The sequence below is a fragment of the Nothobranchius furzeri genome, chromosome 10, assembly GCF_043380555.1.
Source record: "Nothobranchius furzeri strain GRZ-AD chromosome 10, NfurGRZ-RIMD1, whole genome shotgun sequence".
NCBI lineage: Eukaryota > Metazoa > Chordata > Actinopteri > Cyprinodontiformes > Nothobranchiidae > Nothobranchius > Nothobranchius furzeri.
In genome coordinates this window covers 66,848,438-66,861,397 of record NC_091750.1, presented here as the reverse complement: position 1 = coordinate 66,861,397, position 12,960 = coordinate 66,848,438, and the positions used below count along the sequence as shown (strand labels likewise).

Sequence of the window (12,960 nt, the reverse complement as noted above, 5' to 3'; positions counted from 1 at the left end):
GGCTTTTTATCTTTTATTACTTATTAACCAAGTGAGTCCTGCAGTACTTGGAGCTCTTTTGAATTTCTCTGGGCAGAGCCATGATGTTTTGCTTTCTGAGATCATCTAGCCTACTTCAGTTCAGCGTTTACAAAGAATGTGATTAATCACAGTTATGATTTAAAGGAGACATTTTATGAGTATTTTTTCTCAAATTATAATTGTTCTGTGGTTAATACCAAACGTTCATGAAGTTCTTTGCACTAAATGTCTCACATAATGCGATTTTGGCAGTTTTATTCTTGATATTTTCAGTACCTTCCAGAATGAGCTTTTTCAGGGCTCTGTCACTTTAAAGCTTCTTTCCGGAGTATTTCTCTTATCTAATGGCACCATCTAGAGGCTGAAAAGCATATCACATAAAAAGTCTATTCCTCTGTTTTTTTAAGATCGCGACTTTACGTTTCTGTTTATAAATGTGCTTCTTAGCGGACAAACGGAGCTAAAGCACGTTGTTTTACAAGTATTATTCTCATGTCATGTTTTGTTTTCATATATTTATATTTTAGAGACTTACTTGTCCGTGAAAAGTTCATCAACTCTGCATCAGCTGAGGTATACCTTAAATTTGAAGCATCTAAGTGGTAGTCTAACGGTATTGGTTAGCTCTGGTCGGCGCTCAGTTTCCTATTGCACGGAGTTCTGCGGGGCAGGGGGCGTGCTTAGCAAAAAAAAAAAGACGTATTGCTTACATTACATCACAGTACATGAGATAATCACTTTTACGGATTTCTGACAAATCATACATCATTTCTGAAAGGTGAAAACTCCGGAAAGCCGCTTTAAAGCCTAATTCACATTGGAGGCATCAGAGGCATGGAACAGCAGTGGAACGTCGCTGTTTCAAATATAATCCATTATAATCTACGAGGTAGATCCAAGCCGGCCGCGGTGCCGCAAAATTTTTCTGAAACGTCCCGAAAACCCACATCCCATTTGACGTAGTCCAGCACTCATTACATCGGCTAAAGCTAACCCTTAATGCTGAGAAGACTTAAGTTGATGTTTTTTTACAAATAGGCAAATGCCAAATAGTGTTCCTGAAGTAATCACATTGGAAGGGAAAGTCAGAGATGGTCCATGAGTATAAGTACCTAGGTGTTTGGACAGATAACTCCCTTACCTTTAAATCTCATATAGATAAACTGGTGAAAAAATTAAAACTCAAGCTGGGTTTCTACTTCCGTAATAAGTCGTGATTTTCTTTTGAAGGAGAAAAGCTACTTGTCACTACAACCTTTTTATCTGTTCTAGATTATGGTGATCTTATATATATGAATGCTTCTTTAACTGTGCTACAAAAACTGGACTCGGTTTACCATGCGTCTCTGAGATTCATCACAACTGTAGAGCCATAACACATCACCGTGAATTATATTCACGAGTGAAATGGCCGTCGTTGGCAATTAGAAGACAAAATCATTGGTATGTTTTTATTTACAAGGCAGTGTTTGGATTGTTACCTCCTTATATTCGCACATTAATCACACGAAAAAATGTTGATTCCCATTCTTTAAGGTATAACGATCAGTTGCTACTTTCTGTTCCTTTTGCTCGAACACAGTTAGGAAAGAAAGCCTTCGCCTGCTGTGCTCCTTCTGCTTGGAACCAGCTGCAGAAAACCTGGAGAATGACTGAGCAGGTTTCACTATATGCTTTCAAAACCAAACTGATAGCTTCAGAGACTGCATTAGCAACTTGTAACTGCTTTTAATGATTGAGTGTTTTATCATTGCCATTATGTTGTAACTGTTTGTATTTTCGCTGCCTCTTGGCCAGGACACCCTTGTAAAAGAGGTTCTTGACCTCATTGGGTCTCTTGGTTAAATAAAGGTTATAAACGCTGCGCTGTGCCGCTAAAAGTAGGATTGGGTTCTATTTTTGCTGCAAGCCACTTCTGGGGCACGCCAATGTCCGCATTTATTACAGGGCTAGACAGGAAATCACACAAGATTTCAGTGTATAATGTCTGGTAATTTTCAAAATAAAAGACTACTGCTGCAATACAATTTCATATCTATGTAGATTACACCAATACGACCTAATGGCTTGTTTACCTAATGGCTTGTTTACTCCCAGCATCTTTCAAGAAGTGCAACGGTGTGTTTTCGTGGTTTTAATCCAGGCAGTGGAGAGGAACATTATAAATGACATCAGTGATGTCAAACGTGATTTCCTTCTTCAAATTGTGGTTCATTGACAGATGGCATAAACAAACCGTGACCTTTGAAGTCTCAAGGAATTTTTGAGGTCTTGCAAATCTGACGAGGAGGATGGTGGAGACCCCGCTCCACGGCTGAGACTCCTGGTGTGGACTGGTGCGCAATGAAGCACGCAAGTAAATCCTTCTGCTGCCATTCCACGCTGGTGCCTCCAGTGTGAAGGATGTGTAAGAAAAACACCTGGAGCTGGCCACGCCCACCCTTCTTTGCTCAGGCTGCTGAAAAGCTCGGATGTCCGGGAGGGGCTCAGAGTAGAGCTGCTGCCCCAGTAGTAGTAGGTTTCTATGCTTGTTTTCACATTTGTGATGTCACAAACGAGAACTTTTTGAAATAGCTTGTTTCATGCAGATATTTTCTTAAAACCAAACACTGACAGAAAATGGAAGGATAGGTTTTTATCGTGTTTGGAGTGTTTATGGAGGCAGTAGAGACCCACGTGTAAACACAAAGGGTGCAAAAGGTGAGTTTTGTATGAAACTCCCAGTTTAACAAGACTGGTAATTACTTTTTCCTATTTCACTCTCATCAAGTTAAACTGTGACCTCACCTCCAACTTTGGTACTCACGGTAATATTGATAGAGCAGACATCTGATTGGTAAAGCAGCACCAGGCTGCATGTTATGCGTGGTAAGAGTGAGATGGTTGTGACAAGTTAGACTTGTGCCATGAACGAGCCTCTTGTGTCTTTGTGCCCTGGTTGACTTTAAAAAGAAAGAAGGAAGTCTTCCTCGGAAAGGAAGCAGATCTTATGAACACAGCCATTGCTTTGCTGGCTGCAGTCACAGGACCACAGCAGTACTGAAAACACGCAGAAGAAAAACACTTAAATGAAACTACAAATGCTAGAATAAAAAAAACACAGGAAGTTAATGGACTAAAAACACAAATAATAACATTTTTTATTTTATTTTTTAAAAGAAATCCAGCTGAAAAACTCAGAGGTAAGTCATTCTTGTAATTCCTTTCATGTTTAATGTTTTATTTCTTTCAGCTCTTAGACAAAAGGAAATTTGATTAACAGTAATCTCTTTTTGCTGAAGTCGTCATAAAACACATTCATGTTCATGTCAGACGATCTGCCTTCCCTCAGCTCGGCTCGCACATCTGGACTCCATGTTTGTTTTGTTGTGAGTAGAGATGGTCAATACGGTTCCCTCTCGAGCACTCAGGGTCTCAGTAATGCACTTCTGTGTTGGATGTTGTTGGGGCGGAGGGCACTTCGGATTTCTTCCGACCACTCTGACGTTATCTTAAGTGAGCATCTGCAGATGCAGAGCAGCAGGATTGTCAAATACGCCCAGATCCCTGCAGGACGTCACTTGGTTCTTGATTTTAGCTTCTGGAAATCTGCTTTTTTTTAAAGAAGGAAGAGGGGAAATCTCCCTGGTGAGTTAAATGACTTATTTCTTTACTATTTTAAGTTGATAAAATAATGAAGGTCATAGCAGAGATCTAAACTATTAAGATCTGGAGAATTTACATCTTGTTTCAGTTTACATCACGCGTGACACACATCTTCTCTTTTATTCTTATTATTTAGGTTTGCATCGTTGTGCAGCATTTCCTGTGCTTTGACACAGAGAACATAATCTTTACCGACTGTGGTTGGTGGAGTTTCACATTACTGCACTGCAGGAATCAATAAACACAGCAACACAACAGGAAGTACATAAATATGATGTGGAGCACGCTTCTGCACACAGACGAACCAGAGAAAGCTTCACACAAACCCAGTAAACAATTCCTCTCTGGGATTAATAACATGTTTTTGAATTGAAAATGTTTTCAAAATCAGGTGCAACTGAATCATTCACAAAGTTAAAATAAGACAGCTTACTTCTGTTTTCCCTCGTTTTTTCTGATTTATGGAAATTTTAAGACAGTCTTAGTCACTTATTTCCCATTTTTTCTTAGTAAAAAGAGAAGAAGAAACCACCAAAGTGGTTCCATTCTTACGTGTCACTCCACTGGTGAATTGCTGCTGATGTCTGGATGGATATTTTAGATTTTGTCACATGGATCAATGTCTCAACAGCTCTCTGTGAAGGGTTTGATTTGTGTGTGTGTGTGTGTGTGTGTGAGTGTGTTTATGCACTGCCACCATGGAAATCTCCTCCTAAATAAGCTGCTTTGTTAGTGATCAGGAGAAGAACACATCACATGTCGGCCTTTAGAGCGCAGAGACGTGATGCTCTGTGGTGAACTTGTTTCAGACATTGCATCTCAACTCTAAAACCGTCTCCTTTGTTGTTTACAGAAGCCTCTTCTGGTTGGTTATCCTTATTATTGATATTATTAAAGATGGACACAGCTGTAGAGTTTTCAACAATAATGTGATCAGATCTTCTCCTGACCACCTTAAAAATTCCAGTCTGTTGTATGAATAATTTATTAAGGATTAATTTATTTGCTCCCTAGAGCATTTTTGATTCGGTCCGTCTTCATTTAGCTCCATTGTTTTTCACATCAGGACATGATCAAACCAACCAGTCCTTCAACCAACCAGCTTAATCTTACCTCAAAGGTGAAAATAAAACACAACAGATTCCAGCACATCTAAAAGGAAGTCTTTTCCATGATGCAGCAGGTTTTATATCAGAGTCTCACCTGGATGAATTCTGCCATCTTTGATCTGAACTGCTACAGGATCTCTGAACGCTGCTTAATCTGACCTCTGAGTAAATTTTCCTCAGCATCCCACTTAAATTCGGCAGAAGCTGTTTTTTAATTTTGGTTTTGCTTAAGAAAAAATGACCTGATTGAATCTGATTTGAATCATGTTAGAACCATTATTATGTTACTGTAATTACGTCCATGCACGATGAACTCTTGCTTTAGTCTAGATCACCGGCGGTAAAGATGAAGAAGTCGGAGATGTTCGGCTTCACCCTGGAGACGGACGACAGGACAGAGGAGGAGAAAGCGAGGCAAAGGGGTGCAAAGAAGGATGGTTTGGCTGCAGACGCCCCCAAAGCCCCCATGGACACGGATTTCCAGGAGGAAATGGAAAAGCACAAACCTCAGATCAGATTCAATCTTAACTTTAGCAGGTGAGCTTCTACATGCAGTCATACACTAATTTCTGCCCCAGTTGACCTCTCATCACTGCAAGGGGGCCATTAGGACACATCATGTTGAAGCTTCTGGACCCACATTATTCTCAAATAAAGTTTATTTCCAGGCAGATTCGAGGTGAAACACCACAAAAACAAAGGGACAGCTCCATTTACACCATCGAGAGGCTGTTTGAAGCAGTGGCCAGTAGAGACGTCAGACAGCTGGACGGCCTGTACCAGTACTTACACCAGAACATGAAGAGGCTCTCCGACTCTTTGTGTAAGTCAGCACCCATGATGCAACAGCTGATCCCAACCTGTGACCCTCTGAACCTTCCAAATGTGTTGTTGCACCTGCAGACCAGTCCCACGGTAAAACAGCCCTGATGAAAGCACTGCTGCACCTCAAAGACGGCAAAAACGAGACCATAGACGAGCTAATCGACATCTCAGAGAGGCTAGGTGACATTAAGGAGTTTGTGAATGCAGCCTTCACCAACAGCTACTATAAAGGTCAATGAAGAACGTATTTAACAGTTTAACTTGTGTAATCAGATAATTTCTCTGCTGTTTGGCCTCATAAATGTGGCATAGGTAAATATTAAATTGTCTGACTTGTCCTCTGACAGGACAGACAGCTTTGCACATAGCCATCGAGAGGAGGAGTATCTTCTACGTGAAGCTTCTGGTCAGTAAAGGAGCAGATGTCCACGTGAAAGCCTCTGGAAAGTTTTTTCAGTCACATGATGGGCCATACTTCTACTTTGGTAAGTCAATTTTCCTCTAAGATTCTTAATAAAGAAAGAGGAGATGAAAGATTTTACGCTGAAAGTGATTACATCCAGAAGCAAGAAGTCTTCAAGGAGACACGATTTTTTTCTTAAGTTATAATAGTTCTGTGGTTGATACAAAACATGTTCATGAAGGTATTTGCAGTTTGAATTCTTGACATTTTTTTAATACCTTCCAGAATGAGCCGTTTCAGGGCTCTATCACTTTAAAGCCCTTTTTATGAGACACACCGTGCTGGCAAATTGACATAGCATTACCACAACGGTGTGTCTTATAAACTCACTATGGCAGCATGGCGTTGCATGAATTTTGCAGCATTTGTTCCACCTTTCTTGGTAGTAATATTGCAGTAATTGTCTGTCTCATAAACGGCTATTGCGCCATGGCGCAACAGAGGGAGGCATCATGATGATGTGGGAGTTAATGCCAAGCTCCGGCCGGCAAATACATTGAAAGTGAAAGTAAACACCAGCAGTAAGTATTGCTTTTCAGCTGAGATGGCAAACTGGAACGCCGCAGCGCTCCGCAGGCGTCTCTGTTAGAGCTGAAACTCAGATAATGGGAGACTGCACAGGGACTGATGGGGGCAGACACCTTTAGGAGCGGCTTGTTAAAAAAACGTAACGATTGCAGCTTCAGTCGCAATATAAAGCAAGTTATGTTCAAGATAAATGGAAGTCTGCAGCATCACAGAGACTGCCCCCAAACCCCCTTTATACTGCCATCGCCTAATCTTTATAAAAAGGACACGATTGCATCACATTACCGCCACGGTCGGACCACTTATAAACGACCTTAGGGTCCCTAATGGCGCCACAACGTTGTGGTAAACTGACAGCATTGTTTTGTAAAAATGGCTTAAGAAAACAAGCTGTTGCTGGCCACACCCACTCTCCCCTACCTGGTCTGCTATAAGCTGAGAAGCTCTGATATTTGAGAGGAGCTTAGAGTAGAGCCGCTGCTTCTCCAGTAGCAGCTCTCTCCTACACGAGGTTCTATTTCCCTGTTTGTGACATCACAAATTGAGACTTTTTGAAACCCTTTGTTATAGGCACATAATTCCTAAATCCAAACACTGACAGAATCCGATGCACGGGAGTTTTTTTTAATGCCTGGAGTGTTTATAGAGGCAGCAGGGACCCACATGGCAGCACAAATGTGTGTTTTGCATGAAGGGTCTTCTTTAATGATGCATCTTCCAGATCCTGCTCCAGAACATTTATTGATGTATTCCCCCTGAAGAACTCATTTTCAGATTCTCTTCATTTGGTGCAGAAATTATTTTTGGCTCTGAAACTTTCCACTCGACAAGTTTCCTCAGACTTTTTAGAGACTCTCTACATATTACAGCATGGAAGGCATCAGGGGCAAGGACCAAACTCAAAATGAGTACAAATTCAGCCAAAGTCTAAAAAAGTAAACATTAAAAAGTTTTTACTCTAATAAACTTTAATAAGTCAATGGTTTCACATTGTACTGCTGTGCTTAAACTGCAGCATATGATTCAAGCTGGTTTGTTTCACCCGAATCAATAAAACAATAAACAGATTGAAGCACAGGAAGTCTGCTGTCAGCTTTTACTGGAAATCAGCCACAGAACCAGCCCACCCCATTAAACGCTTTTCTATTGGAAAAAAAAATGCAGAAGAATGCATCAAACATTAACCTTTCATCTGTTGTCATTTTATTCTGAAATTTTATTACAGTATAACAGCAACAAATAAATAAAATTGGCCCTCGCCAAACTCTGATACTACATGAGTGGGCAGTAGACATTTCTAGGACAGGATAGTGAAGGTTTGAGGTTTTAGATCTGCAGGGTCATTTTAAAAACTTCATTAATCATAATATATTGACAAAATTACAACAATAGTGATACCCAGATGTGGAACAGAAATAATTTATTAATTTTTCTATTATTTACCATATTTTGGGAGCAAATCTTAGCTTATTTAATAGAAAAGTCATTATTATTCTCTGAGGATTGCATAAAGTGCACTAGCAAAGGAAACTGTTATGTTATATAAATGCAGAATAAAATAAAACAGAATTTTATTTTGTTTTGGTTTTAAAATGAACGAATGTAGTTGTTTAGCATAAAAATGTAGTACTGCTAATAATATGTGTATAAACAATAGTTTTTAAAACATGACTAACAACAACTACAACAATATCAATGTTAATTATAAGTATTATTGTTGTTGCTATTATTAATAGCAATAAATATTTCTATTCAAGGCGTTAAAGAGTTAACCCACACAGGAATGTCACATCAAGCGTTCAGAGGAGAAATAAAAGTAAAACATGAATCTGTTCAAATCTGACTGAAAGCCCTGCAGATGGTCTCAGTGTGAACAGAACTCCTCCTGACTGGATCCGGTTTGTCTCCAGGTGAGCTGCCCCTGTCTCTGGCAGCCTGCACCAACCAGCCGGACATGGTGGACTACCTGATGAACAACAAGTATCAGCAAGCGGACGCCAAGCTGACGGACTCTCAGGGCAACACGGTGCTGCACACGCTGGTGGTGGTGGCAGACAACTCCAAGGAGAACACGGAGTTCATAACGGACATTTACGACCTCATCCTGAAGAACAACGCCCAGCTCCATCCCAAAGTGAAACTGGAGGACATCGAGAACAACAAGGGTCTCACGCCTCTAAAACTGGCTGCAAAAACGGGCAAGCTTGGGGTAATAAATTAGTTTATTAATGTTGTTATAAACTCCAAAGCTGGAAGAGGATGTAACATTTTTCTGTTTGACAAATAAGAAAGAACCTCCAGAGTCTATGTAAACAACAGATGGTCTTTTATTCCCTGCAGCTTTTCTCACACATCCTGAAAAGGGAATTCCAGGAGCATCACACCAAACACCTGTCCCGTAAATTCACAGAGTGGGTGTATGGACCCGTCCACTCCTCCCTGTATGACCTGGCTTCAATCGACTCGTTTGAGAAAAACTCAGTTTTGGAGATTCTGACCTATGGCACGGACATTCCTGTAAGTCCTAGCTTAATAAGTCCAAATGGAACAGCTGTCTTCATCACGATGGTCTCAGAACTTGGTTGTCCCCTCAGAACCGTCATGAGATGCTGGAGACGGAGCCGCTGAGCAGACTTCTGGATGAGAAGTGGAAAAGGTTTGGAAGTAAAATGTTTCTGTTTAACTTCCTGGGCTACGTCGTGTACCTGGTCGTCTTCACTGCTGTAGCCTACAATAAGAAGAACGGAGCGGTAAACTGGTTTTCACACACAGTTTGACCCGTTTGACAGCTGCATGTGAGACAGACTCCTTCTGATGACTCCTTTGTGCTCCACAGCCTCCATTTCCCATAGAGGATGATTGGATGGATTACCTGTATGTTTCAGGCCAGGGGCTGATTACACTAGCAAACATCTATTTCTTTTTCATTGCTGTAAGTGGGCAGAACCTTTACCTGGATGATAAAATAAACAGAGCGTGGAAGTTCAGACTGATTTAAAAAATGTCTGAATTCTTAGATTGTGGAGATGAAGAGAAAACGGCCGAAGATGGAAACTCTGCTGGTTGATGGATATTATGAAATCCTCTTGTAAGTTTGTTTTTCTTCAAAAGGTGGTGAAGTTGGTTTCAGAATGAGCAAGTCACCCCCTACCTCAGTCTTACTCCACTCCCACTTCCTGTTTGAAAAATGCAACAAATGTTGTTGCCTGGCAGACAGAGAGGGTGGAGCCGCTAACAAAAAAACAAACACACACACACACACACACAGGCTCATTATGACATCATGATGTACAAGCTAACATCATAGTATATCTCTTAGCAATGGCAGATTTAAATTTAACCCTCCCACTGTCCTAGTGGGTGTGATCCCGCGAGGAAAGTTGACCATTGAGCAGGGTTGATGGTTTATCCCTTGAGGTCCATGTGGCAGGGGTGAGGTGGTGCTCACTCCTCCCCCCTGCCCCAAGGACCTCAAGGGATAAACCATCAACCCTGCTCAATGGTCAACTTTCCTCGCGGGATCACACCCACTAGGACAGTGGGAGGGTTAAATGCTGTGCATAGTTTTTACCTGAAAATAGTGCAACACTGACAGTTTTAGACAGAATATTTAAATTTGACCTAAGATGCACTAAAGTGCCAAATTATTAACTACATATGTCTACAGCAGGATTAGATACACATTTATATAGTCTATCAGCAAAAAAGTTGATTTGGGGGTGACTTGCTCTTTAAATAGAAAGCTGACAAAGAAAATAAAAAAATCTGAGTGTTTTGTAAAAACCAGATAGTTTCTCTCTCTCACACACACACACACACACACACACACACACACACACACACACACACACACACACACACACACACACACACACACACACACACACACACACCAGATAATACCCCTTTCTGGACAGTTTCTCTTGCACATCAGATAGTATCTTGTGGACATTTTTCATGTCTGTCAAACCATGTTTATTTGAAATATTTTAGGAAAGACAAGCTGCTGGTTGAAGCATGCCTAATTATCTGAAATTAAATTGCTACTCTACTATTTGTTCTGTTGCATGTCACAACAACACTGGCTCATCCCTTGAGTTAGAAGCAAACAAAATTGGACTGAAAATGAGTGGAAAAGTTCAAAGACAAACTTTGAGTTTGATCAATTGATTATTTATATCAACTCTAATGAAACATCCATAACATTACTGCCATATTAGATCATTTTGGTTCTACCTCCTCTGAGTCTAAATGAGAGACGTTTTTGTGTTTCTAGTTTTTCTCAGGGCCTCATGTTCATGGTCTCTGCTGGGCTGTATCTCTGGGGACAACCAGCGTACCTCGGCTTCCTGGTGCTGGTTCTCGCTCTCAGCTGGGTGAACGTGCTCTACTACTCCAGGGGTTATAAAAACATGGGCATCTACAGTGTTATGATTCAGAAGGTATAGCTGACCTTTGCACAACACTACAACCTTCCTCAAACTGATCTGAGACCTTTTTCCCCCTTGTTTCCTTGCAGATGATTCTCAGCGACATCCTACGCTTTCTTTTTGTCTATGTCGTCTTCCTCTTCGGATTCTCTGCAGGTACTATCACGAGGAAATGGAATTTACTCCCCCATTACAGAGAAACTGTTGAGACAATGAGAGGTCTGCGTTTTATCATAACCTGTTTTGTCCTGTTGCAGCTGTGGTCTCACTGCTCATAGAGCCTCCTGCAAAAAACAAAACCATCACAAAGGGGCGTCTTTATGCAGTCCTTTCAGCCGATGAGGAGTGTGTCAAACCCTCCTTCAGAAGCATCGACTACACCATCCTTCAGCTCTTCAAATTCACCATAGGGATGGGCGATATGGAGTTCACCCAGGAATACCAGTATGGGGCTGTCTTCTACCTGCTGCTCATCTTCTACATCATCCTCACCTACATTCTTTTGCTCAACATGCTCATTGCCTTAATGAACCGCACCGTGGAAAAGCTCACCATGGAGACCACCAGCATCTGGAAGCTGCAGGTGAGTAAACGGTGGTCCATGCTGGGGTTCTTTAAACGGAGCACTGGTTTGACTGGGCGCTGTGGTTGTCCTTAGAGGGCTGGCACCATCCTGGACATGGAGAAACGACTGCCCTGCTGTCTGAAGATGAGGCTTCGCAGTGGGGTGGAGATAAATCTCGGCACTGCTCTTGGAGATGACCGCCGCCGCTGTTTCAGGTTTGTGAAAAGTCCTGGACTTCCAGGCTGTGACAGGCGGCAGTACTGACCAAAGCCAATCCAGTAATTAGGAATACTGTTATGACTTCATATTAGGAACTCAGATGGTAGCAAAAAAGGAAAACAATTTCCAGATTTACAACAATGAAATTAAAAAAATGCAAAATAACGTGAATTTTACACGATCCGATACAATATAATATTGTACGATACAATATATGATGTGATATGATTTAGTGCCTTGTGATGAACTGTATCTGCATGTTTACCAGTGAGCGAAACCATCAGCGAGTTGACTTTAGGTTTTCAGGTGAGCGTGGCGCTCTGACAGTTCCATCGCCTGCTTGATTCTTATCCTCTGACCAGCATACCTTCGGTTTGTGTTCAACACTCAGTCTGCTGTGACTTCATCTCTTAGAAACTTTCAGCCAAACTGCTGATCAACAAGTTGAGAACCACAAACTTGTTGATCGGAGACAGAGATTTGTCCAGCGGTGTGTTCAGGGTCATTTTCCTCCTGTGACAGCTGACTGATGCGTCACTGAAGCATGTGCCTTCTTGTCTTTTCAGAGTCGAGGAAGTCAACTGGAACAAATGGAACACCAACTTGACCAAAATCAATGAGGATCCAGGTTGTTGTTATGGGATGCAGCAGCCTGATTCGGGCAGTCCCTCCAACAGACCCAGCAGAGGTCTGGACATGCATTTGTGTTTAGACAGGAATAGAGGGGCTTGTTTTGTAACGTTTCTTGTTTCATCCACAGGGAGGAGCTGGAGAGTCTTTATCAGAGACCACAGTAGGAGGGAGGCCCCTGAGTCCACAGAGATGAGTCCTCTGCACCTCTAAAGAGGATCACTGACTACTCAGCTAGGACCGCACCAACAAGGAGACAATCAGACCTCACACAGACAAACGGGTCCACCGTTTTCCTGCCTAAACTCTTGTGTCTGCTGCGTTATGCATTTCCTCTAAAGGGAATATATCAGTGCTATGAGCACTGATGAGAAATGTTAATATGGTCTCTGTGTTTGATTTATGCAGTGGTGTTAAAAACACTTCATGATTTCCAGTGAATGCATTTTAAATGACACTGGTTATTAAAAAACTTTGTTTTCTGCAGCCTGCCTGCACCTCCGGCATGAGTTAAAACCATCGTTG

At 41.6% G+C, this 12,960-nt stretch overlaps 1 protein-coding gene across 4 annotated transcripts; it reads left to right on the top strand.

The window, feature by feature from the left end:
• The first annotated feature begins 2,861 nt into the window (after positions 1 to 2,861).
• trpv1 (transient receptor potential cation channel, subfamily V, member 1) lies at positions 2,862 to 12,921 on the top strand. 4 transcript variants are annotated; one of them, XM_070555926.1, is made up of 16 exons: positions 2,862 to 3,203; positions 5,101 to 5,312; positions 5,444 to 5,598; positions 5,679 to 5,831; positions 5,948 to 6,085; positions 8,502 to 8,800; positions 8,932 to 9,108; positions 9,186 to 9,341; positions 9,428 to 9,523; positions 9,609 to 9,679; positions 10,868 to 11,033; positions 11,111 to 11,177; positions 11,279 to 11,604; positions 11,680 to 11,801; positions 12,372 to 12,493; positions 12,566 to 12,921. In XM_070555926.1, the coding sequence occupies exons 2-16, from the start codon at positions 5,122 to 5,124 to the stop codon at positions 12,646 to 12,648; spliced, it is 2,322 nt and encodes a 773-aa protein (XP_070412027.1). In that variant the 5' UTR covers positions 2,862 to 3,203; positions 5,101 to 5,121; the 3' UTR covers positions 12,649 to 12,921. The 4 variants fall into 4 exon arrangements, with proteins under 4 accessions (XP_070412027.1, XP_054586904.1, XP_054586905.1 ...); XM_054730929.2 differs by having other exon boundaries at positions 12,372 to 12,921; XM_054730930.2 differs by having other exon boundaries at positions 2,862 to 3,648; positions 12,372 to 12,921.
• The last annotated feature ends 39 nt before the right edge of the window (positions 12,922 to 12,960 follow it).